The sequence below is a fragment of the Artemia sp. Qi Xiang Cuo genome, chromosome 2 (genome assembly GCF_049724085.1).
Source record: "Artemia sp. Qi Xiang Cuo chromosome 2, ASM4972408v1, whole genome shotgun sequence".
Classification (NCBI taxonomy): domain Eukaryota; kingdom Metazoa; phylum Arthropoda; class Branchiopoda; order Anostraca; family Artemiidae; genus Artemia; species Artemia sp. Qi Xiang Cuo.
Genome location: NC_142795.1, coordinates 95,686,019 through 95,712,495, shown reverse-complemented (window position 1 = coordinate 95,712,495; position 26,477 = coordinate 95,686,019). Strand labels below are relative to the sequence as shown.

Sequence of the window (26,477 nt, the reverse complement as noted above, 5' to 3'; positions counted from 1 at the left end):
TTACTGATTTCTAATGTTTTAACTTTTTAATCTTTATGAACATTTCCAAATCTTTCCAAGGTAATTTTAAAGATATTATGAAAATTAAGTTACTCATCTGTGACGTTTGTCTTATAAGCATTTGTTTGTATTAATTAAAAAAAAACTTTCCGAAAAATAAGTTTTTCAAAGAAAAGTAAAGGCCATTTTAAACTTAAGCTCAGGAGATACAAATACCTCTCAGAATTCAAACTCAAAACGACCAGAAATTACTATTAAAGAATAAATGAAACCCAAAACGAACAGAAATTAAATAAACAATCATAGCAAAAAACATACAACAAGTAGGCTAATAATATGAATGAATAAATAGATCTTAAAGCCAGTAATGCTTTGATTGAATATGAAAATCAATCTTAAAACAAAAAAAGATATTTTGCTATTGAAGTATAAATGATACTTAAAACGAACAGAAATTAAATAAACAATCAATGCGAACAAATATACAAAATATATTAATGTAAATGAATAAATAAATCTTAAAACGAGTGAAACTTAAATTGAATATGCAAATCAAGTTTGAATCGAATAAAAATAACTATAAACAAGAGTCTGGGTATCGCCTCACTGGAAAAGCCTAAAACCTACTGCGTCATTGGCGCTTTATTGAAAACAATTCTTTGAAATGTTTTCACTTTTGTAACATTAAGAAATCAAAAATTAATTAAGATTTTAGGGAATAAATATCAGCATATGTATATTAAATTGACAATGCCCATTTTTTTTCAGTAAACTCATTTGAATTTTTTTTTTCAGTAAAGTACAAATTATATTCTGGCTTTTAGAAAGCACAGGGGTTTTGAACCCTGATCATATTAATTTATGCTCGTTATGAGTATGACTCTAATATTTATTTTAATTTTTGTTCGTTTTGGGTTTCATTTATTTATTGATACTGATTTGGGGTAGTTGTATGCTTGGTAGATTATATGATAGTCTGGACGCCAGGTGTTGAAAATGTGAATCATACCACGACGGAATGGGGCTGCTACGAGAATTAGCCTACCCTCCACCCCCTAAATTGACCATGCGAATTCAAAAATACCAATGGCACTTGCTTGCGAGTGGTGGAACACTCCTAAACTTGACATTTTATTATATTTTGGTGTTTCATGCAAGAAAATGCATGTTCCACAAAGTTTAAGGTGCAGTTTTCCGCTCAAATAGAAATGCCTAGAAGCCATAAAATGTTTTCATAACAAACAATTAGTTTTCAACACGATTAGTTTTCAAAAATGGCAGAGTTAAAAAAAATGGCAAAACTATATGAGTCTTGAACAGTCTTGGAAAGTATAAACAAAATCAAATTGAATATTAAATATATAATGATATTAATTGTTGAAAGATCCGGCAGTTCAAGATTTTTTTTCACAGTAATGTTTATTTTCATTTTCAATGCTGTAAGAGCCGAAAAAGAAAATATTTGTAATATACAAATAATTCGTTTTCAGTGAAGCACCTATGACGCAGAAGGCTTTGGGTTTTTACAGTTAAAGAAAGGGGCAGTATCCAAATTTTGTTTGTAGTGAAACTATATTTGTCTTGACTAATCTTGAAAAGAACGAATAAATTAAACTGAATATTTGATCCATAATGATATTAATTGCTAAAAGCTCATCAGTTCAAAATTTTACCGTAATTTTAATATTTATCTTCAATATTAAGTACAAAAGAAAACATTTGTAATACAATTCGTTTTCAGTAAAGCGCCAATGACGCAGTAGGTTTTAGGCTTTTGCAGTGAGGCGATACCCAAACTCTTGTTTGTAGTTATTTTTATTCGATTCAAACTGGATTTGCATATTCTTTTTAAGTTTCACTCGTTTTAAGATTTATTTATTCATTTAAATTAATATATATTGTATGTTTGTTCGCATTGGTTGTTTATTTAGTTTATGTTCGTTTTAAGTTTCATTTGTACTTTAACGGCAAAATATGTGTTTTTGTTTTAAGCTTGATTTTCATATTCAATCTAAGCATTACTCGCTTTAAGATCTATTTATTCATTTACATTATTACTTGTTGTATGTTTTTTCCTTTGATTGTTTATTTAATTTCTGTTTCTTTTGGGTTTCATTTATTCTTTAAGAGTAATTTCTGGTCGTTTTGAGTTTGAATTTTAAGAGGCATTTGTAACTCCTGAGCTCAAGTTTAAAATGGCCTTTACTTTTCTTAGAAAAACTTATTTTTCGGAAAGTTTTTTTTAATGAATTTCTTTTCGTTTTTTATTGCAAAAAGTTTCAAGTTTTTATGGCATGGGGGGGGGGCTGCTGACTGTACGATGATTCTTGAATTTAAAAAACGGATATAGAACTTTCAATTTATATCTAATGAGGCTTTTTTCAAAGTCTATACGATTACCTCTTTGATAAAAACCTTATATATGAACAATAGACAGCTTGCATAACTTGTGGACAGCGATTGACAACAATGAATGGATTAAAAAAATAGCTCCAATAAGGGGGTTCAGACCATTTCACTTGCCGACACAAAGGAATCACGACTGTTTGGAATTGACCTTAATAGGATTTTGTGTGCCAAAGCAATTTTGCATCTATCACAGAGTATGTATTTTAACCTTGTAATTGGATAATTATGATAGATTTCCTATGTGTTCTTCCCATACAAAACCTCTTCCCATAGGTTATAAGCCCACCTTAATAAGTTATGCCCCAGGGCATAACTTACAACGCCTACCCCCGGGCCCTGGTGGGCTGTCTCGACACTGGAGTTTTTTGTTATCAGATAACTTTGAACTATTTTAACAAAATGTCTATCTCAAAATTTTTATCTGATGCATTTAGGTCGTGGAGGAGGGGAGGGGGCTAGTTACCCTCCAATCTCTTTTGACTCTTAAAAAGTAAACAAGAATTTTCAATTTTCAGTCAAATGAGCCCTCTCTAACGTTTATACGAGCATCACTTCCATAAGAAATAATGGGAAGGATTTGGAGAATCCTTAAATTATAACCCTTGCCCTGAGGGCTGTGGGGTAGTTGTAATCATCAAAGACCTAATTTCCAGAACTTAAAACTACGTTCAATTACACGGCTCTCTCAAAATTTTGATTGGTTGTGTTTGGGGAAAATGTGGGCGAGGGAGGGGTGTTAGTTGCTCTCAAATCACTGTTGAATATTAAGAAGGGCACTAGCAATGGGCCTTTTTTGAAGTTTCTACAATAACGCCTTCTATAAAAACCTTATACGCCCCCAGGGCATATCTTAAAACCCTTGCCTTGAAGGTTCTGGGGGATTGTCCTGCTCAAAAACATATTTTCTCTCTGGAAATCAACAACGCTGAACAAAATGGCTATATAAAAATTTTGTTTGGATGTGTTTGGGGAAAAAAGGGGTGTGGGGGGGGGGCAAGTCGCCCTCCAATCACTTTCGACTATACAAAAGGGCACTAGGTTTTTGAATTTCCAATCGAATGAGCTTTTTTTGAAGTTTCTACAACAACGCCTTCTATAAGAACCTTATATGCCCCCAGGGCATAACTTAAAACCCTTGCCCTGAGGGTTGTGGGGGAGTGTCCTCCTGAAAAATATATTTTCTATCTGGAAATCAACTATGCTGAACAAAATGGCCATCTCAAAATTTTGAGTGGATGTGTTTGTGAAATGCGGGGCAGGGGGGCTACTTACACTCCAATCACTTTCGATTATTAAACAGGGCACTAGCCCTTTAATTTCCAATCGAATGAGCCTGTTTTGAAGCTTTTACGACAACGCCTTCAATAAAAACCTTGTATGCCCCCAGGGCATAACTTAAAACCCTTGCCCTGAAGGTTCTGGGGGAGTGTCCTGCTCAAAAACATATTTTCTATCTGGAAATCAACTACGCTGAACAAAATGGCTATCTAAAAATTTTGATTGGATGTGTTTGGGGAATAATTGGTGTGGGGGGGGGGGGCTAGTTGTACTCCAGTCGCTTTCGACTATTAAAAAGGGCACTAGCCCTTTAATTTCCAATCGAATGAGCCTGTTTTGAAGTTTCTACGACAACGCCTTCTATAAAAACATCACATGCCCCCAGGGAATAAGTTAAAACCCTTGCCCTGAGGGTTGTGGGGGGGGGAGTGTCCTCCTCAAAAATATATCTTCAATCTGGAAATCAACTAAACTGAACAAAATGGCTATCTCAAAATTTTGATTGGATGTGTTTGGGGGAATAATGCGCGTGGGGGGGGGGCTAGTCACCCTCCAATCACTTTCGACTAGTCAAAAGGGCTATTCACTAGCTTTTTGAATTTCCAATCCAATGCGCTTTTTTAGAAGTTTCTACAACAACGCCTTCTATAAAAACCTTATATGCCCGCAGGGCATATCTTAAAACCCTTGCCCTGCAGGTTCTGGGGGAGTGTCCTGCTCAAAAACATATTTTCTATCTGGAAATCAACTACGCTGAACAAAATGACTATCTAAAAATTTTGATTGGATGTGTTTGGGGAAATAATGGGGGTGGGGGGGGGGCGGCTAATTGCATTCCAGTCACTTTCGACTATTAAAAAGGGCACTAGCCCTTTAATTTCCAATCGAATGAGCCTGTTTTGAAGTTTCTACGACAACGCCTTCTATAAAAACCTCACATGCCCCCAGGGAATAAGTTAAAACCCTTGCCCTGAGGGTTGTGGGGGGGGGGATGTCCTCCTCAAAAATATATCTTCAATCTGGAAATCAACTAAACTGAACAAAATGGCTATCTCAAAATTTTGATTGGATGTGTTTGGGGGAATAATGCGCGTGGGGGGGCTAGTCACCCTCCAATCACTTTCGACTATTCAAAAGGGCTATTCACTAGCTTTTTGAATTTCCAATCCAATGCGCTTTTTTTGAAATTCTACAACAACGCATTCTATAAAAACCTTATATGCCCCCAGGGCACAGCTTACAACCCTTGCCCTGAGGGTTGTGGGGGAGTGTCCTCCTGAAAAATATAATTTCTATCTGGAAATCAACTACGCTGAACAAAACGGCTATCTCAAAATTTTGATTGAATGTGTTTGGGGAAAAGATGGGCGTGGGGGGGCGAGTTGCACTCCAATCACTTTCGACTATTAAAAAGAGCACTAGCCCTTTAATTTCCAATCGAATGAGCCTGTTTTGAAGTTTCTACGACAACACCTTCTATAAAAACCTTATATGCTCCCAGGGCGTAACTTAAAACCCTTGCCCTGAGGGTTGTGAGGGAGTTTCCTCCTCAAGAATATATTTTCTATCTGGAAATCAACTACGCTGAACAAAATGGCTATCTCAAAATTTTGATTGGATGTGTTTGGGGGAATGGTGGGCGTGGGGGGGGGCTAGGTGCCCTCCAATCATTTTCGACAATTAAAAAAGTGCACTAGAACTCTCCATTTGCAATCGAATGATCCCGCTCTGAAGTTTCTATGACGACCCCTTCCATAGGAAGAGCCTCTGGGAAAAAAATAATAAATAATAATAAAACATTGGAGCCGTATGGCCTTTACTATAGGCAACGCTACAGCGTTGCCTCTGATTTACCGACTTGTACGGGGAGGGGCGTTAAAAATTTTGCTGGGCGTTAAAAAATATACAAATGGTAGGTATAAAAATGGTATACCTTACTTATAATTTCATCCAGGCAATTTTAAACCGATCAAGTTTTAAAAAGACGGGATTATTTGTCTCCCAGTGAAAATTAGGAATGATGTGATTAGCCTACGAAAACACGCCATAGATGTAATAATGCATCCCATGCAGTACGTCATAGATGTTCGCATGGAATCAACTGTGAATAACGTCTCCTTCTCCCTTTGACTCATCTCTTCTTTGCACTATTCCATTTTGAGGCATCACACAACCCTTTCTCAGGAAGTATAAATAAATAAAAGATACAACCAAACTTACTCAATTTTCCAGAGAGAAAATCAATCCTAAAGTAGTACTTCCTATCCATTCCATTTAATCTCGAGCCTTCAACTGAATATGACGTTGACCAGAAAAGTCTTCCATGTGTTGAATCACAAGCTAGGGAGCTGGCTAACGCTGATATTGGGAGGTTCTTGTGAGTTTCCGTATAAATAGAAGTGCGAAATATCTATAAGAATGCTAATTAGAGTATTCTATCATTTTTTTTATTTTTTCAACTAGAGCAAATACTCGTATCTCCAACGCAAACTAATTCCAGCCACGAGTACTACAACTAGGTACTATCGCTCAAACTGAGTACTGGTAATTGACACGGCAACATTCTCGACAATGTTGGAAACGAGTTGAGGTGGGTCGCGAGTTTCAATTCTCAGCGGTTCTGTTACTTATGAGGCTGTGAGACATTACATAGTAGCGCTACAAAAATCACCAAAACGTTTTCGTGAGAAATTCAATGCTCACATGGGATTGGGATTTAGAAAGGGATTTAGAAAGAGATGAGAAAGTGATTTAGAAAAAGGGTAGTATTAGTATATCCAAATTCCTAATAATTTTAAAACAGTCAATTCACTAAAACGATGCTACTGCGCGTCGACTTATGTGATATCATATCGAGCATTGGCTATCATTATAGTTAGTCATGAGCATTCCCGAATTTTTTTATCTAGTGGTCTAAATTGTTGAAAGCGAGGCATTTTGTTCTTTTTCCACTAAATAATGCATGCACTAAATACTTTTTAAAGCAGCATGACACTATGTATAACTATTTTATAAAACAAAGTATTTCACAAAAAGAAAAGATAAAAATTTATAGCTTAAAACGAGCAGAAATTAACAAGTATAAAAAAAAAATACCAAGAGGTGCTGTGAATGAAGAAACAGAGTCAAGAAAGAAATAAACTGAAATTTAACATAACCACTTAGTCTAACATAAAAGGAACAGAAATTACCACAAAAAAGTGTGGTGTTCCTACCCCCCTTCAAATCCCACCTATCAAACCCACATATCACTTCAAAACCATCACCTGTCTAACTTAATTTCCAAGTCAGTCGAAAACAATTTATATTTAGAATTTTGTGATATAGCTTTCGCAACAAAAAATATAACCTTGGAAAAACAGACACTGCTCAAAGTTCTATTAAAAAAAAGAAAAAAATGTAACCACTTATTTTCTTTTTAGAGAAGGAGAATTAAATACCAAAAATAATTTCGAAGAAAACTTGGCATTTCCAATACAATTGAAACGAAGCGAAAATATAGAAAAATGTGGATGATTTTTCAATTGAACAATAGAAATATTAAAAACTATTCAAAAAAAAAAACAAGGCTGGGCAATGTAAAGTACGTGCTTGTGCAGTATATAATAAAGAAAACTGAATTATCCTATCATCTTTATTTATATGTGTTTTTTGTTTGTTTTTTTTGTACAACATTCGTATTTCGCCTAAGCTAAGAAATTTATAACTTTTTTGTGCATTTTTTCTGTTTTTGTTGGATTTTTTTACCTGCCGATAAGGACTTTTGTGGCGAAACGTAAATATTTGTACTTCTATTATTATTAATGCTTAAAGTGTTTTTTTTTTTGCTTTATTTTGTTTTTCACTGGCTTTTTGAAAAATAATAGCCATTTTTCTATATTTTCAAATCAAAACTAAAAAAAAAGTCTTATTAATAATTTATTTGTTTTAAAGAATATGAAGTCGTTTCAATTGTAACTCTTTCTACTGAAAAAATGCCTAGTAACAAGAAAACATGCAGGGGCAAATATCTCTAATACATGAACGAAATCTAACAAAGTCTGCCTCCAGTATGATAAAAAATGACGTGGATATACCAAAGAAATATTTAGCCTTTATAAACATTTATACAGATTATACAGTGAATCGATTAAACAATTCACGGTAACAAATGGTAATTAAGAAGCGATTTGGGCTTCTTTTAGAAAATACGAGTTTTGATAAAAATTAACGCATCCAAAGGATTGACTTTTTATGCTGATTCCAAATATGTAAAATTCATTAAGTTAAATGATACCCTTCAAAAACTACGAACCTGAGAAAATTTCCACCCTTTTCGAAAAAGAGGGGGTTCGGAAACCCAAGATGTCAAGCGATCAGATTCAACATATCACAAAACTCTACTGTAAATGCTTCAAACTCCTACAGAAGAATATGTGGAATTTTGTATGTTTATCCAGAACAAAGAACACGGTTTTGTTATATTTTTATATTACTTAGGTTTCTTTGGCGGGGAATATGTCAGTTTTTTTGTGGTGGAGTTAAAGGATACAGCATGAGATTTTTCAAATCCCTACCATCGGTTCTGATGTCCTTTTTATGGCCCTTCAGCCAGGAAGTGCAAGGGGGGTTGAGGGCCAGCCATCCTCTGCTTTCGCACACCTTTCCTGTTTACCTTCCCCAGATTTCTCCAAGTACCCATTTCTTGGCTGGGTCAACTTTGGGTGAGCTTAAAGAGTCACGCCACTGACCCCCGTTCATACCAAACAACCAGAAAAACCAGGACTTGAGCCACTACCCTCGCGGACAAAGGGTTTCAAGTCTAGCGCGCTAACTACTCGGCTAGGATGGCTTTGCCTTGCGTGTTTAGGGTAAAATGTCTAAAGTTGGAGAGAGACTTACGCGATGACTCTTTGTGGAGGACCAATAGATTTTCCTGGCAAGTCTTTCGTAGCAAGCAGCACTTGCAGAGGCTCCATTTAGTGTCTTGAGTTCGCTTTTGGAAAACTGCCAAAGATAAAGACGAGAGTCATTCCCAAGTAGATACAAAGACTGGTTTAGCGGCATTATATGCTTAATATGAAAGCTATTCTTTGCCATCTGAAAAAGAAATCTTTTGCAAAATATAGCTTGGAATATTAGTTAAAATGAAGATGGTATTAATTAATCAATGAATCTAATCAGGCTAAAAAAAATATTTTGCAAGCTCTACTAATTCTACTAAATCTACTTGCTTGACCTAAGAAGCTTAGCTTGTTGGGGACCTAACAATAGAATAACTGGAAACCTCAAATGAAATAAACAATGCCCTAAATTACACAATAGACAAAAAGCAGAGGAAACAGAGAATCTACATAAAAATACAATGGAATCGTTACTAGGAAAAAAATACCAAGACAAAAAGAAAGAATGCAAAAAATCATAAACTGAGAAAGAATAGAAAAAGAGAGGTGACCTAAACAAAGTTAGAATAAAAAACGAAACAAAAATTAATCAAGAGCGAAGCGCATAAAAGTTAAAATGATTTATAGGTTTTATCTTAAAAGAAAAATAGAGAGATTTTAATTAGGATAGAATCTGAAAGTGAAATCGACTAAGAAACTGAAGATTTTTGTGCGGCCGTCGATGAATGTGTGGTAAGAAAATTTTTGGGTAAGATAGTTTCCAATACTTTTTTACAGAGACTTCTGCCAACGATAAAGAAAAGATATAAAAATGCAATGGAAAAAAAGGACGAAAATGGTTAGAAGAAGTCTGGAAAAAATAAAACTAAAAATATAAAATGTTAATGGCTCTATAAGGGAAAAAGAATAAATATTTGTCTTTGTTTCAGTGGCTGATAGGCAAACCTGTATCCAGGGGGTGGTAGGGGGCTTGACCCTCCCCCTCCCCCTAAAAATATGTTGACCGACTTATAAAAACGTAACAATGCTTATTTTAATGCTTATTTTAAAGTTTTTTTGTAACCCCCTTCCCCAAACCCCACTCCCCCCGAATCAAAATCTTGGTTGTGACCTTTTTCAAAGATATTAATTATTCAAGGATTTATTAAAAGATAAATTTTGTGAGCATCCTAATTTGATTCCTTGTTTTTTTTGTTTTTTTTTCTTGTTTTGTAAATTAAGAAGTTCAAGTGGCATATTCTACAATTAGAACAAAACGAAAACTTATACAGAGTTACTGGTAAAAATCTATCCAATAAAATATCATAAATGAGAAAAACTACAAAGCTCTTTATTTTAATCTTCTTATTATTTTGAGTTCTAATCTTCGAAAATCAATGTTTCTTGTCCACGTTGTATCCATTCTTACAGAGGCTTTTATTTTGCCTCTAGGTGAAAATATTTTAACATTTCATGAAATATAGTTATGTTGTATAATCAGTTATGATACTACATTTTCACTTTTATTTCACTGCTCCAATCATTCATGATTTGTAGACTGTTGAATTATTGCCTAAAGCTATTACGTATTATTGTAGGAAACAATTCTATTGTGAATTTAACGATTTGGTACAATATCCCTTACAGTATCTTGAGTTCTCAGTTTTTAAGTAAGGCAATGTCTATTATGTACATAGGTTTCAGCCAGTTCAACCACCCAGAGAAATGTTTTACGGAAGGGGGTTAATAAATAAAATTACTTCAGAATCTGATTGAGATGTGTCTGTTTGAAAAGAAAATTTGACCTATTCAGTTACCCTCAAATTATTCCTGAATAGAAAATAGGATTTTGGGGAGGGGAAGGACCCTAGACCCCCTCCCCCTGCCCGGGTCCTTGAGTTCAACAAGAGTAAAAAAAATGAAATCCAAAGAAAGGATATGCCTCCAAAGGCCGAAGAATAGTCCACGTTGTACCTAATATATGTTCACCATCCCATTCTTCCCGAATTTATATTTACTTAATACAAAAATTTACAATAGTTCAGGGGAAAACCTTTTTTTTATGTCATACACTATGTTAGTTACACCATCATTTATGGCAACAACTACGAAATAAGATAGAAAAATAATTAAACAGGGTATTGCAGAAAAATCAGTCCCCCTACTATCCTACAATTTCCTACTCCACTCCTAACAATACCTCAATTATCAAACAAAAAGACAAGCCCGATTTGGAATACATGTCAAATGTAACACATACCATTAAGGATTCTTTTGGGATTAGCAGTTGCGCATGCTCCAAGTTGAAGTTATTTTCCCCAACGCCGTCTTTTCCTGCTATAAGCAACTTTTCTCCAGGCTGGCACAAAGTTTTTCCAACGAAAAAAGTTGACATGGGTCCATGGTGCTTTACTTTAGTTTTGAGGTTTTGAACAAAGGGGCGTATTGCAATTCTATAAGTTGTATTTAATGCCAACATTTTTTCCGTAAATTGAGTCGTGGTCGATTCTCGCACAATTGAATTCACGGGGAATCCTTTTTTCATTTCATCGATATGGATTTCATATTGCCACATTTTCCAAGCTCCAGTACCTAGAATTAGAACATGAAACAAACAAAAATAATAAACAGAAAAAGTAAGACTAGGTTCTGAAAGGATTCAGATTTGGCTATGGCAGTAAGATTTCTCTTCGTGTGATAAAAAATGCCTTTTTGTCTGGACAAATATTGGGTTAAATTCTACAAATTTTCTAGGATAACTCTACAAATTTCATTTCCAATCAAACATGCCAGTTAGAATTCAGAGAGCGCCATCAACCGGTCATTTACGATTAATAAAATTAAATTTTAGCTGAATTTTATTCCAAAGTCTATTAAAATTTAATTTAACAAATTTCCATATCAAAATTATTTTTTATATGGAACTTGGTCGATTTCACCGAGCAAAATCTTTTTTTCGCAAGATTTAATCGCAAATTTACTGAAATTCAATTTTTGCTTCAGGTCAGCTCAAAAAAATTTGTTTCTCCACCCAGCAAAATTGGGTAATAATAGCTTCCTAGTAAAAAAAAAAAAAAAAAAAAACATTAGAAATCTTTCAAACTTGTATACCAAACAAAACAAAAAAAAAACAGCTGCCTAAAGTGGAGGGAGTGACAACCTGCCATCCGTATACAGGTTGTCAAAAGGACATATCAGCAATATCTTAGGAACAGTTTCGTGTGTGAAATTAAGACTTACAACGCTTGCTGTGGGGGATGTTGAACTAACCAAAAGACAATATTTGCATCATAATACTAATACTTCTACTCCCACAACTACTGCTACTATTACTGCAACTATTACTACTGCTACTAAAGCTAAGACTACTACTATGACCGGTGCTACTACTACGACTAATAAACCTAAGGATATTAAGGCGAAAATCTTGGGCAATATTATAACTGTATTGAAATAAATCGAAACACACTATGCCCATATAGGTTGTCTCTACTGCTACGCATAACTACTGAATTTTTCAACAATGCTGAAAAAAAGATCTCTCTCTCTCTCTCTCTCTCTCTCTCTCTCTCTCTCTCTCTCTCTCTCTCTCTCTCTCTCTCTCTCTCTCTCTCTCTCTCTCTCTCTCTCTCTCTCTCTCTCTCTCTCTCTCTCTCTCTCTCTCTCTCTCTCTCTCTCTCTCTCTCTCTCTCTCTCTCTCTCTCTCTCTCTCTCTCTCTCTCTCTCTCTCTCTCTCTCTCTCTCTCTCTCTCTCTCTCTCTCTCTCTCTCTCTCTCTCTCTCTCTCTCTCTCTCTCTCTCTCTCTCTCTCTCTCTCTCTCTCTCTCTCTCTCTCTCTCTCTCTCTCTCTCTCTCTCTCTCTCTCTCTCTCTCTCTCTCTCTCTCTCTCTCTCTCTCTCTCTCTCTCTCTCTCTCTCTCTCTCTCTCTCTCTCTCTCTCTCTCTCTCTCTCTCTCTCTCTCTCTCTCTCTCTCTCTCTCTCTCTCTCTCTCTCTCTCTCTCTCTCTCTCTCTCTCTCTCTCTCTCTCTCTCTCTCTCTCTCTCTCTCTCTCTCTCTCTCTCTCTCTCTCTCTCTCTCTCTCTCTCTCTCTCTCTCTCTCTCTCTCTCTCTCTCTCTCTCTCTCTCTCTCTCTCTCTCTCTCTCTCTCTCTCTCTCTCTCTCTCTCTCTCTCTCTCTCTCTCTCTCTCTCTCTCTCTCTCTCTCTCTCTCTCTCTCTCTCTCTCTCTCTCTCTCTCTCTCTCTCTCTCTCTCTCTCTCTCTCTCTCTCTCTCTCTCTCTCTCTCTCTCTCTCTCTCTCTCTCTCTCTCTCTCTCTCTCTCTCTCTCTCTCTCTCTCTCTCTCTCTCTCTCTCTCTCTCTCTCTCTCTCTCTCTCTCTCTCTCTCTCTCTCTCTCTCTCTCTCTCTCTCTCTCTCTCTCTCTCTCTCTCTCTCTCTCTCTCTCTCTCTCTCTCTCTCTCTCTCTCTCTCTCTCTCTCTCTCTCTCTCTCTCTCTCTCTCTCTCTCTCTCTCTCTCTCTCTCTCTCTCTCTCTCTCTCTCTCTCTCTCTCTCTCTCTCTCTCTCTCTCTCTCTCTCTCTCTCTCTCTCTCTCTCTCTCTCTCTCTCTCTCTCTCTCTCTCTCTCTCTCTCTCTCTCTCTCTCTCTCTCTCTCTCTCTCTCTCTCTCTCTCTCTCTCTCTCTCTCTCTCTCTCTCTCTCTCTCTCTCTCTCTCTCTCTCTCTCTCTCTCTCTCTCTCTCTCTCTCTCTCTCTCTCTCTCTCTCTCTCTCTCTCTCTCTCTCTCTCTCTCTCTCTCTCTCTCTCTCTCTCTCTCTCTCTCTCTCTCTCTCTCTCTCTCTCTCTCTCTCTCTCTCTCTCTCTCTCTCTCTCTCTCTCTCTCTCTCTCTCTCTCTCTCTCTCTCTCTCTCTCTCTCTCTCTCTCTCTCTCTCTCTCTCTCTCTCTCTCTCTCTCTCTCTCTCTCTCTCTCTCTCTCTCTCTCTCTCTCTCTCTCTCTCTCTCTCTCTCTCTCTCTCTCTCTCTCTCTCTCTCTCTCTCTCTCTCTCTCTCTCTCTCTCTCTCTCTCTCTCTCTCTCTCTCTCTCTCTCTCTCTCTCTCTCTCTCTCTCTCTCTCTCTCTCTCTCTCTCTCTCTCTCTCTCTCTCTCTCTCTCTCTCTCTCTCTCTCTCTCTCTCTCTCTCTCTCTCTCTCTCTCTCTCCCTCTCTCTCTCTCTCTCTCTCTTTCTCTCTCTCTCTTAAATTTAGCTTAAATTTTTATTGAAATTTGACTTTAGCAAATTCTAATTTTGAATTTATTTAACAAGACAAAAACCTAATCTTCTGAAACACAATATCTAGGACTTGCGACCGTTTTTCTGGTTAGAATATAAGAATTTGTTTCTCCAGCCAGCAAAATCGTTTTTTATAATACACAATAGTTTCCTAATAAAAAGCAAATAACGCTAGAAAAATGCATCAATGAGTTTTTTCTACTTCAGGGAGTGAGTCTTCTTGCGAAAAATTTTCTAGGAGAATTCAGGAAAATATATTTCTAGAAAAACAGGGATTTTATTTTTGATAAGACACGTTTAAAGGAATTCATACCCCACTGTCAATTGGTTGTTTGACAAATTTGACTTTTTCTGTCAAAACTTAGTTTAAGAAAGGTGGTCTAGGATTCCATTGGCTTTATTCCGAATATCAAATGGAATTAAAGGTGCTCTAGCAATTTCAGCAATCATTGCTGTAGCCAAGGACGGCAAGGACAAATTTCTTACTAATAACAGGAACGATTTTTTGGAAAAAATAATAGTTGCTCTTAGAATTAAGCGTTCCTGTCCTTTTTACAAACCTGTTTAAACCCGAATTTACAAATCCAAGAATTGTGCCACAGTCTCTAGAGGCTCAACGATGATTTCACTGTATAGGGAGGGTGAAGTTGTGAACAGCGTGAAGTTGTGTACAGGGAAGGCAGTAAAAAGAGGTGAAGTTGTGATTTACTTTTGTAAGAGATCAAGTCCTTGCCTCCTAAACAACGGCCTCTGTACCTCCATAACTGAGTTGGAGAATTGCATCTTTAAAATACAAAGAATTATACTGAATAGTGTTGATTTTTCGTCCGAAGTTTGGAAATACAAAACTATCATTATTACAAATTTAGAGAGGGGAAGGGTTGCTTTCAGTCTCGTGTGTATTTGAATTTAATATTTTTGCTGAAAATAGGAAATAATTTGAAATTCAATTTTTTTTCCATCTTACTCAGAGATATAGGCCACTAAAGGAGGCTTCTAGGCCCCAATCTTTCACACGTGGCTAGTTTTGTCAAACATCTGCATTGCCTTGTCTTTGTAATGATTTAAGACATTTTGGTATTTTGTTTTATCTTTCATTATTTTTGTTTTTTATATTCCTGTTTTTATCTTGCTAAGATAATACTTTTCTGCGCAAGGTATACCTTGTGCTCCGTTTGGGGGTCAGTATCGGAACTTTTGTCTTCCTGTGTATAAAATAACATGAAAAAATAAACACGCACACGCTATACAAATCCATTTCAAGGTGAACTCTATGCACAATCATCAAGTGTGATATTTAGAATCAAAATAACTTGGTAAACATATGAGTATGAAGCTACGAGAGGAATTGAAATAATAAATGATAAATAAAACCAAAAAAGGGTCAGAAAACGAGGATTGTGTCTGCCAGTGGTAAAATATGAAAACGAAAAACCAGCAAATATTTTGACTAGAACCTCCGCCAAGTCGTCCTCAGTGCTATAAAAAAAAAAAAAAAAAAAAAAAAAAAAAAAAAAATAAATGTAACCTTTTAGAGTTTCCTTACCTCTCTTAGCTTCATACGTCATGTATAGCCAGTGTGGTCTTAGAAAGTATTTAAATATATGAGGAAAAGAATACTAACCCTTGGTCGGCAGAACGGGAGAGGGCAACCAAGTAATCAAGCACCTATCAGATCCAAAAATAGCCTGAAGCTCTGAAACAGCTTGAGTTGGAACGGGTTGAGGCTGTGACCCTTCGTGCATAACCAGTAGAGAGGTAATCCCCGAGGAAAACGGTCCATCCAGCTGATTATGAAAGTACATGCCATCCTATAAAACAACATTTAAGAGCGTTCTAATAAGCAATTTCTAATTTTGAGATTTTGCCCTCATTTTGACTTTTTGTTTTCACCCTCGACTTGTTTAGTTAAACAAGAGAACATTCCTAAAAAGATAATACAACTTTAAAGATTCACACTTCCAATAATAATCATGAAAGTGCCTGTCAACTGTATGAATAGTGTGAAAGGTATTCCCTATGAAGAAAAGAAGAAAATCTGAAATTCAAATTAACTAAAGAAGTTCAAATATGAGGGTCTTAAAATGCTTTCAAGTAAAGTAAAGAAAAGAAACGTACGGAACCATTTTATGTTTCAAAATGGTTCCGTTATTGTACATTAACTTCCATAATTCTTACTGGATTAAATAATGATCCAGTTAATTTGCTAACGAAAACATCACTTTTAAGATGTTCGACGAGTTGAATTTTCTAAAATAGTTAGGACGAGTAAATCAGGATTTGTTTTTTCCTCGCATATTGAGGGACAAAAAGCAAACAATTAAATTTTTCTTCTTTTCTTTTTTAGCCTTTACTGATAGTAAATGCCAATTTTTCATTCTTACTGGATTAAATAATGATCCAGTTAATTTGCTAAAGAAAACATCACTTTAAAAAGGCTCGACGTGCTGAATTTTCTACAATAGTTAGGACCAGTAAATCAGGATTTGTTTTTTCCTCGCATATTGAGAGACAAAAAGCCAACAATTAAATTTTTCTTTTTTCCTTTTTTAGCCTTTACTGATAGTAAATGCCAATTTTTCATTCTTACTGGATTAAATAATGATCCAGTTAATTTGCTAAAGAAAACATCACTTTAAAAAGGTTCGACGTGCTGAATTTTCTACAATAGTTAGTACCAGTAAATCAGGATTTGTTTTTTCCTCGCATATTGAGAGACAAAAAGCAAACAATTAAATTATTCTTCTTTCCTTTTTTAGCATTTAATGATAGTAAATGCCAGTTTTTCATTCTAACTGGATTAAATAATGATCAAGTTAATGTGCTAAAGAAAACATCACTATAAGAAGGCTCGACGTGATGAATTTTCTACAATAGTTAGAACCAGTAAATTAGGATTTGTTTTTTCCTCGCATATTGAGAGACAAAAAGCAAACAATTAAATTATTTTTTTTTCCTTTTTTAGCCTTTACTGATAGTAAATGCCAGTTTTTCATTCTTACTGGTTTAAATAATGATCCAGTTAATTTGCTAAAGAAAACATCACTTTAAAAAGGCTCGACGTGCTGAATTTTCTACAATAGTTAGTACCAGTAAATCAGGATTTGTTTTTTCCTCGCATATTGAGAGACAAAAAGCAAACAATTAAATTTTTCTTTTTTCCTTTTTTTAGCCTTTACTGATAGTAAATGCCAGTTTTTCATTCTTACTGGATTAAATAATGATCCAGTTAATTTGCTAAAGAAAACATCACTTTAAAAAGGTTCGACGTGCTGAATTTTCTACAATAGTTAGGACCAGTACATCAGGATTTGTTTTTTTCTCGCGTATTGAGAGACAAAAAGCAAACAATTAAATTATTTTTTTTTCCTTTTTTAGCCTTTACTGATAGTAAATGCCAGTTTTTGATTCTTACTGGTTTAAATAATGATCCAGTTAATTTGCTAAAGAAAACATCACTTTAAAAAGGTTCGACGTGCTGAATTTTCTACAATAGTTAGTACGAGTAAATCAGGATTTGTTTTTTCCTCGCAGATTGAGAGACAAAAAGCAAACAATTAAATTTTTCTTTTTTCCTTTTTTTAGCCTTTACTGATAGTAAATGACAATTTTTCATTATTACTGTATTAAATAAGGATCCAGTTAATTTTCTAAAGAAAATATCACTTTAAAAAGGCTCGACGTGCTTAATTTTCTACAATAGTTAGTAGAAGTAAATTAGGATTTGTTTTTTCCTCGCACATTGAGAGACAAAAAGCCAACAATTAAATTTTTCTTTTTCCTTTTTTTAGCCTTTACTGATAGTAAATGCCAATTTTTCATTCTTACTGGATTAAATAATGATCCAGTTAATTTGCTAAAGAAAATATCACTTTAAAAAGACTCGACGTGCTGAATTTTCTACAATCGTTAGTAGCAGTAAATCAGGATTCGTTTTTTTCTCGCATATTGAGAGACAAAAAGCAAACAATTAAATTAATTTTTTTTTTCCTTTTTTAGCCTTTACTGATAGTAAATGCTAGTTTTTCATTCTTACTGGATTAAATAATGATCCAGTTAATTTGCTAAAGAAAACATCACTTTAAAAAGGTTCGACGAGCGGAATTTTCTACAATAGTTAGGACCAGTAAATCAGGATTTGTTTTTTCCTCGCATATTGAGAGACAAAAATCAAACAATTAAATTAATTTTTTTCCTTTTTTAGCCTTTACTGATAGTAAATGCCACTTTTTAATTCTTAATGGATTAAAAAATGATCAAATTAATTTGATAAAGAAAACATCACTTTAAAAAGGTTCGACGAGCTGAATTTTCTACAATAGTTAGGAGCAGTAAATCAGGATTGGTTTTTTTCTCGCATATTGAGAGACAAAAAGCAAACAATTAAATTATTTTTTTTTCCTTTTTTAGCCTTAACTGATATTAAATGCCAGTTTTTCATTCTTACTGGATTAAATAATGATCCAGTTAATTTGCTAAAGAAAATATCACTTTAAAAAGTTTCGACGTGCTGACTTTTCTAAAATAGTGAGGACCAGTAAATCAGGATTAGTTTTTTCCTGGCATATTGAGGAACAAAAAGAAAAAAATTAAATTTTTATTATTTTATTTTTTATACTTTAATGATATTAAATGACAGTTTTTCATTATTAATTTATTAAATAATTATACAGTTAATTTTATAAATAAAACATCACTTTAAAAAGACTCGACGTGCTGAATTTTCTAAAATAGTGAGTAGCAGTAAATCAGGATTCGATTTTTTCTCGCGTATTGAGAGACAAAAAGCCAATAATTAAATTTTTCTTTTTTCCTTTTTTAGCCTTTACTGATAGTAAATGCCAATTTTTCATTCTTACTGGTTTAAATAATGATCCAGTTATATTGCTAAAGAAAACATCACTTTAAAAAGGTTCGACGTGCTGAATTTTCTACAATAGTTAGGACCAGTAAATCAGGATTCGTTTTTTCCTCGCATATTGAGGGACAAAAAGAAAAAAATTAAATTGTTCTTATTTTCTTTATTAGCCTTTAATGATAGTAAATGCCATTTTTTCATTCTTACTGGATTAAATAATTATACAGTTAATTTTCTAAAGAAAACATCACTTTAAAAAGGCTCGACGTGCTGAATTTTCTACAATAGTTAGAACCAGTAAATCAGGATTTGTTTTTTCCTCGCATATTGAGAGACAAAAAGCAAACAATTAAATTATTTTTTTTCCTTTTTTAGCCTTTACTGATAGTAAATGCCAATTTTTAATTCTTACTGGATTAAATAATTATCCAGTTAATTTGATAAAGAAAACATCACTTTAAAAAGGTTCGACGTGCTGAATTTTCTACAATAGTTAGGACCAGTAAATCAGGATTCGTTTTTTCCTCGCATATTGAGAGACAAAAAGAAAACAATTAAATTATTTCTTTTTTTCCTTTTTTAGCCTTTACTGATAGTAAATGCCAGTTTTTCATTCTTACTGGATTAAATAATGATCCAGTTAATTTGCTAAAGAAAACATCACTTTAAAAAGGTTCGACGTGCTGAATTTTCTACAATAGTTAGGACCAGTAAATCAGGATTTGTTTTTTCCTCGCATATTGAGAGACAAAAAGCAAACAATTAAATTTTTATTTTTTCCTTTTTTTAGCCTTTAATGATATTAAATGACAGTTTTTCATTCTTACTGGATTAAATAATGATCCAGTTAATTTGCTAAAGAAAACATCACTTTAAGAAGTTTCGACGTGCTGAATTTTCTACAATAGTTAGTACGAGTAAATCAGGATTTGTTTTTTCCTCGCATATTGAGAGACAAAAAGCCAACAATTAAATTTTTCTTTTTTCCTTTTTTTTAGCCTTTACTGATAGTAAATGCCAGTTTTTCATTCTTACTGGATTAAATAATGATCCAGTTAATTTGCTAAAGAAAACATCACTTTAAAAAGTTTCGACGTGCTGAATTTTCTACAATAGTTAGGAGCAGTAAATCAGGATTTGTTTTTTCCTCGCGTATTTAGAGAAAAAAAGAAAAAATTTAAATTATTTTTTTTTCCTTTTTTAGCCATTACTGATAGTAAATGCCAGTTTTTCATTATTACTGGTTTAAATAATGATCGAGTTAATTTGCTAAAGAAAACATCACTTTAAAAAGGTTCGACGTGCTGAATTTTCTACAATAGTTAGGACCAGTAAATCAGGATTTGTTTTTTTCTCGCATATTGAGAGACAAAAAGCAAACAATTAACTTGATTTTTTTTCCTTTTTTAGCCTTTACTGATAGTAAATGCCAGTTTTTCATTCTTACTGGATTAAATAATGATCCAGTTAATTTGCTAAAGAAAACATCACTTTAAAAAGGTTCGACGTGCTGAATTTTCTACAATAGTTAGGACCAGTAAATCAGGATTGGTTTTTTCCTCGCATATATGAGAGACAAAAAGCAAACAATTAAATTAATTTTTTTTTCCTTTTTTAGCCTTTACTGATAGTAAATGCCAGTTTTTCATTCTTACTGGATTAAATAATGATCCAGTTAATTTGCTAAAGAAAACATCACTTTAAAAAGGTTCGACGTGCTGAATTTTCTACAATAGTTAGGACCAGTACATCAGGATTTGTTTTTTACTCGCATATTGAGAGACAAAAAGCAAACAATTAAATTAATTTTTTTCCTTTTTTAGCCTTAACTGATAGTAAATGCCAATTTTTCATTCTTACTGGATTAAAAAATGATCCAATTAATTTGCTAAAGAAAACATCACTTTAAAAAGGTTCGACGAGCTGAATTTTCTACAATAGTTAGGACCAGTAAATCAGGATTAGTTTTTTTTCTCGCATATTGAGAGACAAAAAGCAAACAATTAAATTAATTTTTTTTCCTTTTTTAGCCTTTAATGATATTAAATGCCAGGTTTTCATTCTTACTGGATTAAATAATGATCCAGTTAATTTGCTAAAGAAAACATCATTATTAAGATTTTCGACGAGTTGAATTTTCTAAAATAGTGAGGACCAGTAAATCAGGATTAGTTTTTTCCTGGCAGATTGAGGGACAAAAAGAAAACAATTAAATTGTTCTTGTTTTCTTTATTAGCCTTTACTGATAGTAAATGACAATTTTTCATTCTTACTGGATTAAATAATGATCCAGTTAATTTGCTAAAGAAAACATCACTTTAAAAAGGTTCGACGTGCTGAATTTTCTACAATAGTTAGGACCAGTAAATCAGGATTTGTTTTTTCCTCGCATATTGAGAGACAAAAAGAAAATAATTAAATTTTTCTTTTTTACTTTTTTAGACTTTACTGATAGTAAATGCCAATTTTTCATTCTTACTGGATTAAATAATGATCCAGTTAATTTGCTAAAGAAAACATCACTTTAAAAAGTTTCGACGTGCTGAATTTTCTACAATAGTGAGGACCAGTAAATCAGGATTCGTTTTTTCCTGGCATATTGAGGAACAAAAAGAAAACAATTAAATTGTTCTTCTTTTCTTTATTAGCCTTTACTGATAGTAAATGCCAATTTTTCATTATTACTGGATTAAATAATGATCCAGTTAATTTTCTAAAGAAAACATCACTTTAAAAAGGTTCGACGTGCTGAATTTTCTACAATAGTTAGGACCAGTAAATCAGGATTTGTTTTTTCCTCGCATATTGAGAGACAAAAAGCAAACAATTAAATTATTTTTTTTCCTTTTTTAGCCTTTACTGATAGTAAATGCCAATTTTTCATTCTTACTGGATTAAATAATGATCCAGTTAATTTGCTAAAGAAAATATCACTTTAAAAAGTTTCGACGTGCTGAATTTTCTACAATAGTGAGGACCAGTAAATCAGGATTCATTTTTTCCTCGCATATTGAGACAAAAAGAAAACAATTAAATTTTTATTCTTTTCTTTTTTAGCCTTTACTGATTGTAAATGCCAATTTTTCATTCTTACTGGATTAAATAATGATCCAGTTAATTTGCTAAAGAAAACATCACTTTAAAAAGGTTCGACGTGCTGAATTTTCTAAAATAGTTATGACCAGTAAATCAGGATTCATTTTTTCCTCGCATATTGAGAAACAAAAAGAAAACAATTAAATTTTTCTTCTTTTATATTTTAGCATTTACTGATAGTAAATGCCAGTTTTTCATTCTTACTGGATTAAATAATGATCCAGTTAATTTGCTAAAGAAAACATCACTTTAAAAAGGTTCGACGTGCTGAATTTTCTACAATAGTTAGGACCAGTAAATCAGGATTTGTTTTTTTCTCGCACATTGAGAGACAAAAAGCAAACAATTAAATTGATTTTTTTTTCCTTTTTTAGCCTTTACTGATAGTAAATGCCAGGTTTTCATTCTTACTGGATTAAATAATGATCCAGTTAATTTGCTAAAGAAAACATCACTTTAAAAAGGTTCGACGTGCTGAATTTTCTACAATAGTTAGGACCAGTAAATCAGGATTCGTTTTTTCCTCGCATATTGAGAGACAAAAAGCCAATAATTAAATTTTTCTTTTTTCCTTTTTTAGCCTTTACTGATAGTAAATGCCAATTTTTCATTCTTACTGGATTAAATAATGATCCAGTTAATTTGCTAAAGAAAATATCACTTTAAAAAGGTTCGACGTGCTGAATTTTCTACAATAGTTAGAACCAGTAAATCAGGATCCAGTTAATTTGCTAAAGAAAACATCACTTTAAAAAGGTTCGACGTGCTGAATTTTCTACAATAGTTAGAACCAGTAAATCAGGATTGGTTTTTTCCTCGCATATATGAGAGACAAAAAGCAAACAATTAAATTAATTTTCTTTTTTCCTTTTTTTAGCCTTTACTGATAGTAAATGCCAGTTTTTCATTCTTACTGGATTAAATAATGATCCAGTTAATTTGCTAAAGAAAACATCACTATTAAGATGTTCGACGAGTTGAATTTTCTAAAATAGTTAGGACCAGTAAATCAGGATTTGTTTTTTCCTGGCATATTGAGAGCAAAAAGCAAACAACTAAATTCCTTTGTTTTTTTCCTTTTTTAGCCTTTACTGATAGTAAAGTTAATTTACCTTGCCTTAAACCTTTAAGACATTGTAATGTGCAACTGAAATTGACAATGAGTTTCGAGAGTCGAATGACTAATGCATCTTGAAATCGAGCTACAAGCAAGCATAGACTGTCAAAGCAGCAATAAGTCTACCATTTATTTATTTTTTAGCCTCAATTTATAAGACAAACGATAGTAAAACGTTGCAAAAGAACTTTTTAAATCGTACATTCTGAATTTTAATAGTTTTTTTTCTGCAATTAATTAAAAAAAAACTTTTTCCACAAAACAAGTTGTTCAAAAAAAAGTAAAGAACTCCACTAAACCAAAAACGACCAAAAATATAATAAAACAATCTACCAAGCATACAACTACCACAAATCAGCATCAGTAAATAAATTAAACCCAAAACAAACAGAAATTAAAAATAGTCAAACTCAGAACGAGCAGAAATTAATATGAGTAGGGTTCTAAACCCTATACTTTCTAAAGGCCAGATTAGAATTTGTACTGTAATGAAAAAAAATTCGAATGAGTTTTTTGAAATAAACGTACAGTCTCTGTTTAATTTACATATGCTGATATTTATTCCTTAAAATCTTAATTAATTTCTGTTTTCTTAAAATTATAAGGGAAAACATTTAAAAGAATTTTTTCAGGAGAGTACAAATTATATCTGGATTTTAGAAAGCATAGGGGTTTTGAACCCTACTCATATTAATTTCCGCTCGTTTTGAGTTTGACTCTGTTATTTATTTTAATTTCTGTTCGTTTTGGGTTTCGTTTATTTATTGATACTGATCTGTGTTAGTTGTATGCTTGGTGGATTGTTTTATTCTATTTTTGTTCATTTTTGGTTTAATGGAGTTCTTTACTTTTTTTTTGAAAAACTTATTTTGTGGAAAAAGTGTTTTTAATTAATTTCTGTTTGTTTTATACTGACGTTATCTCCTTAAGAGAAAAAGAAAATAGTAATTTAAATCTGTCAGGTTTTCCTTTAAGAATCTATAGTTTGGCCTGCTATTAATATGGCGTATAAACTTTTTCAGCAATTGTTAACAACATAAACTCTTTTGAAAATAATGACACAAATAGTAGTGTTTATTTTAGTCATATACATCCTCTAGTTGAACTGGTAAATAAAAGTTAAAACCATTTCCAAAAAATCATATCTATGCTCTTTCATAGCCTGAATACAATTACACTCTTTTGATTTAGTAAAATTTTAAGAGCAGAAATAGTAATAGAAGTAGCCCCGAAAATTTGAACTTAATACCCTCAGTTGTTCTTAGTATATTGCTGAGATGTCTTATTGGCAACCAGCATAAGAACGGTGTATTTTGATTTAGTCTTAAAGCAATATTTAGTTTTTAAGCATAATGGGCAAACTACATAACTCTGAGGGGGGGGCCAACCCTCAGAGTTATGCTATGGCTTATTCAGCATAGCTTATTTAGCTATGCTGAACGAAATGGATGTCTTAAAATTTTGATTGGAAGTGTCTGGAAAATTATGAGCTAAAGAGGAGGGCTGATCCCAATCATTTTTGACTCTTAAGCTTTTAATTGACACTAGAACTTTTAGTTTTCAATTAAATTAGCTTTTTTTAAATATCAATAATATTACTAGCTATGGTAAAACATCGTTACCTATATTCTAATATGCTGAATGGTGCTTGTAAACTTTTGTAATACCTGTAGACATATATTTGTTTCATGTGATTGAAACTCCTCCTGATCTTCCTTTAAGAGTTTCAACATGATGCCATTAGTGTCGTTAGTTACAGTAACCGTAGAAGCAGCATTAAATGAATACACGCAGTGTCGTCTCGCTAGCTCAAAATCCACAATCTATGAAGGTATGAAGCTGAAATTTTCAGAGAATATTTCTGTTGTAGCCTACGGATGACAACCTGCCATCCGTATACAGGTTGTCAAAAGGGCATATCAGCAATATCTTAGGAACAGTTTCGTGTGTGAAATTAAGACTTACAACGCTTGCTGTGGGGGATGTTGAACTAACCAAAAGACAATATTTGCATCATAATACTAATACTTCTACTCCCACAACTACTGCTACTATTACTGCAACTATTACTACTGCTACTAAAGCTAAGACTACTACTATGACCGGTGCTACTACTACGACTAATAAACCTAAGGATATTAAGGCGAAAATCTTGGGCAATATTATAACTGTATTGAAATAAATCGAAACACACTATGCCCATATAGGTTGTCAAGAGGACCTATCAGCGATGCTTCAGGACTGGTTCATAGTATTAAGTAAAAAGTTTCATCGTGTGTTGAAGGGGATGTTGAAAAAATGGTGCTATTTGCATACTGATATTAATGCTACTACTGCTACTACAACTACTGCTACGCATAATTACTGAATTTTTCAACAATGCTGAAAAAATGATGTCTCAAAATTTTGTTTGTTATAGAAAATGATGGGCGTGGGGGGAGGGGGGGGCAGTTTCTCTCAAATCACGTTGACTCTTAAAAAGGGCATTATAACTTCCAATTTAAAATCAAATGAGACCCATCTGAATTTAATACGACTACCCGTTCCATAAAAACCTTATATAACCCCAGGGCATATCTTAAAGCCCTTGGCCCAGGGCTCTGGGGGTTGTGCTTACCCTGGAAGCATTGTTATATGTTCATTGGACTATTTTAAACAAAATTGCCATCGCACAATTTCAATCAGATGCATTTGGTGAAAATAGGGGTAGTTGGGGGGGGTGCCAGTTGAACTTCATCACTATTGACTCTTAAAAGGGAACTAGAACTTCCAATTTCAACCAAATGATCCACCTCTAAGTCTTATACAACCATCCCTTCCAAAAGAACCTTAATTGCCCCAGGGGCATAACTTACCACCCTCACCCTCAGGCTCTGGTGGTTTGTATCAATCTCAAAAGCCTTGTTATATGATATTTGGACTATTTTGAACAAAAGGACTGTTTCGAAATATCTATTGGATACATCTCAGGAAAACATCACGTGTTTGTGTGTGTGTGGGGCAGGGAGAGGGAGGGGTGGAAAGGCTGCGTGTCGACCACTTTGACTCTTAAAAAGGGCACTAGAACTTATGAATACCTATCCAATGAGTCCCCTACAAAGCATATACAACCACTCTTTTTATAAGAACCTTATATACCCCAAGGGCATGACTTACAACCCTTTCCCTGAGATCTGAGGGATGTAGGGGGGGGGTGTCTTCTTCACAGACATAATTAACGAAACCTTCAGCAACGATGAATAAAATTGTTATCTCTAAATTTTGATGGGAGGTGTTAAGGCAAATGCTGAGCGTGGAGCGGGGGGGGGCTTTTTGCTCTCAAATCACTTTGAATCTTAGAAAGGGCACTATAATTTCCAATTTCAAATCAAATAAGCCCCATCTGATGTCTATACTACCGCCAGTTCAATAAAAACCTTATATGCCCTCATAAAATAACTTACAACCCTATCCCCAGGGCGCTGGGGGAAGTTATTTCATTCCTAAAGACATTATTATATGTTCTTTAGAATATTTTGAAAATAATCTCTATCTCATAATTTCAATCAATGCGTTTGGTGAAAGGAGGGGTTGTAGAAGAGGGGGGGGATTAAAT

The 26,477-nt window shown here is 33.9% G+C and overlaps 1 protein-coding gene across 1 annotated transcript in view; it reads right to left on the bottom strand.

Annotated features, from left to right (window-relative positions):
• Positions 1-26,477, bottom strand: part of sev (receptor protein-tyrosine kinase sevenless) — a 179,353-nt gene that overhangs the window by 81,733 nt on the left and 71,143 nt on the right. The window contains exons 11-14 of the mRNA XM_089104666.1: positions 15,436-15,622; positions 10,810-11,141; positions 8,569-8,766; positions 5,908-6,097 (exon numbers count right to left, since the gene is read on the bottom strand). Of these exons, the coding sequence (XP_088960792.1) occupies positions 5,908-6,097; positions 8,569-8,766; positions 10,810-11,141; positions 15,436-15,622 (907 nt within the window). The remainder of the gene's footprint in view (positions 1-5,907; positions 6,098-8,568; positions 8,767-10,809; positions 11,142-15,435; positions 15,623-26,477) is intronic.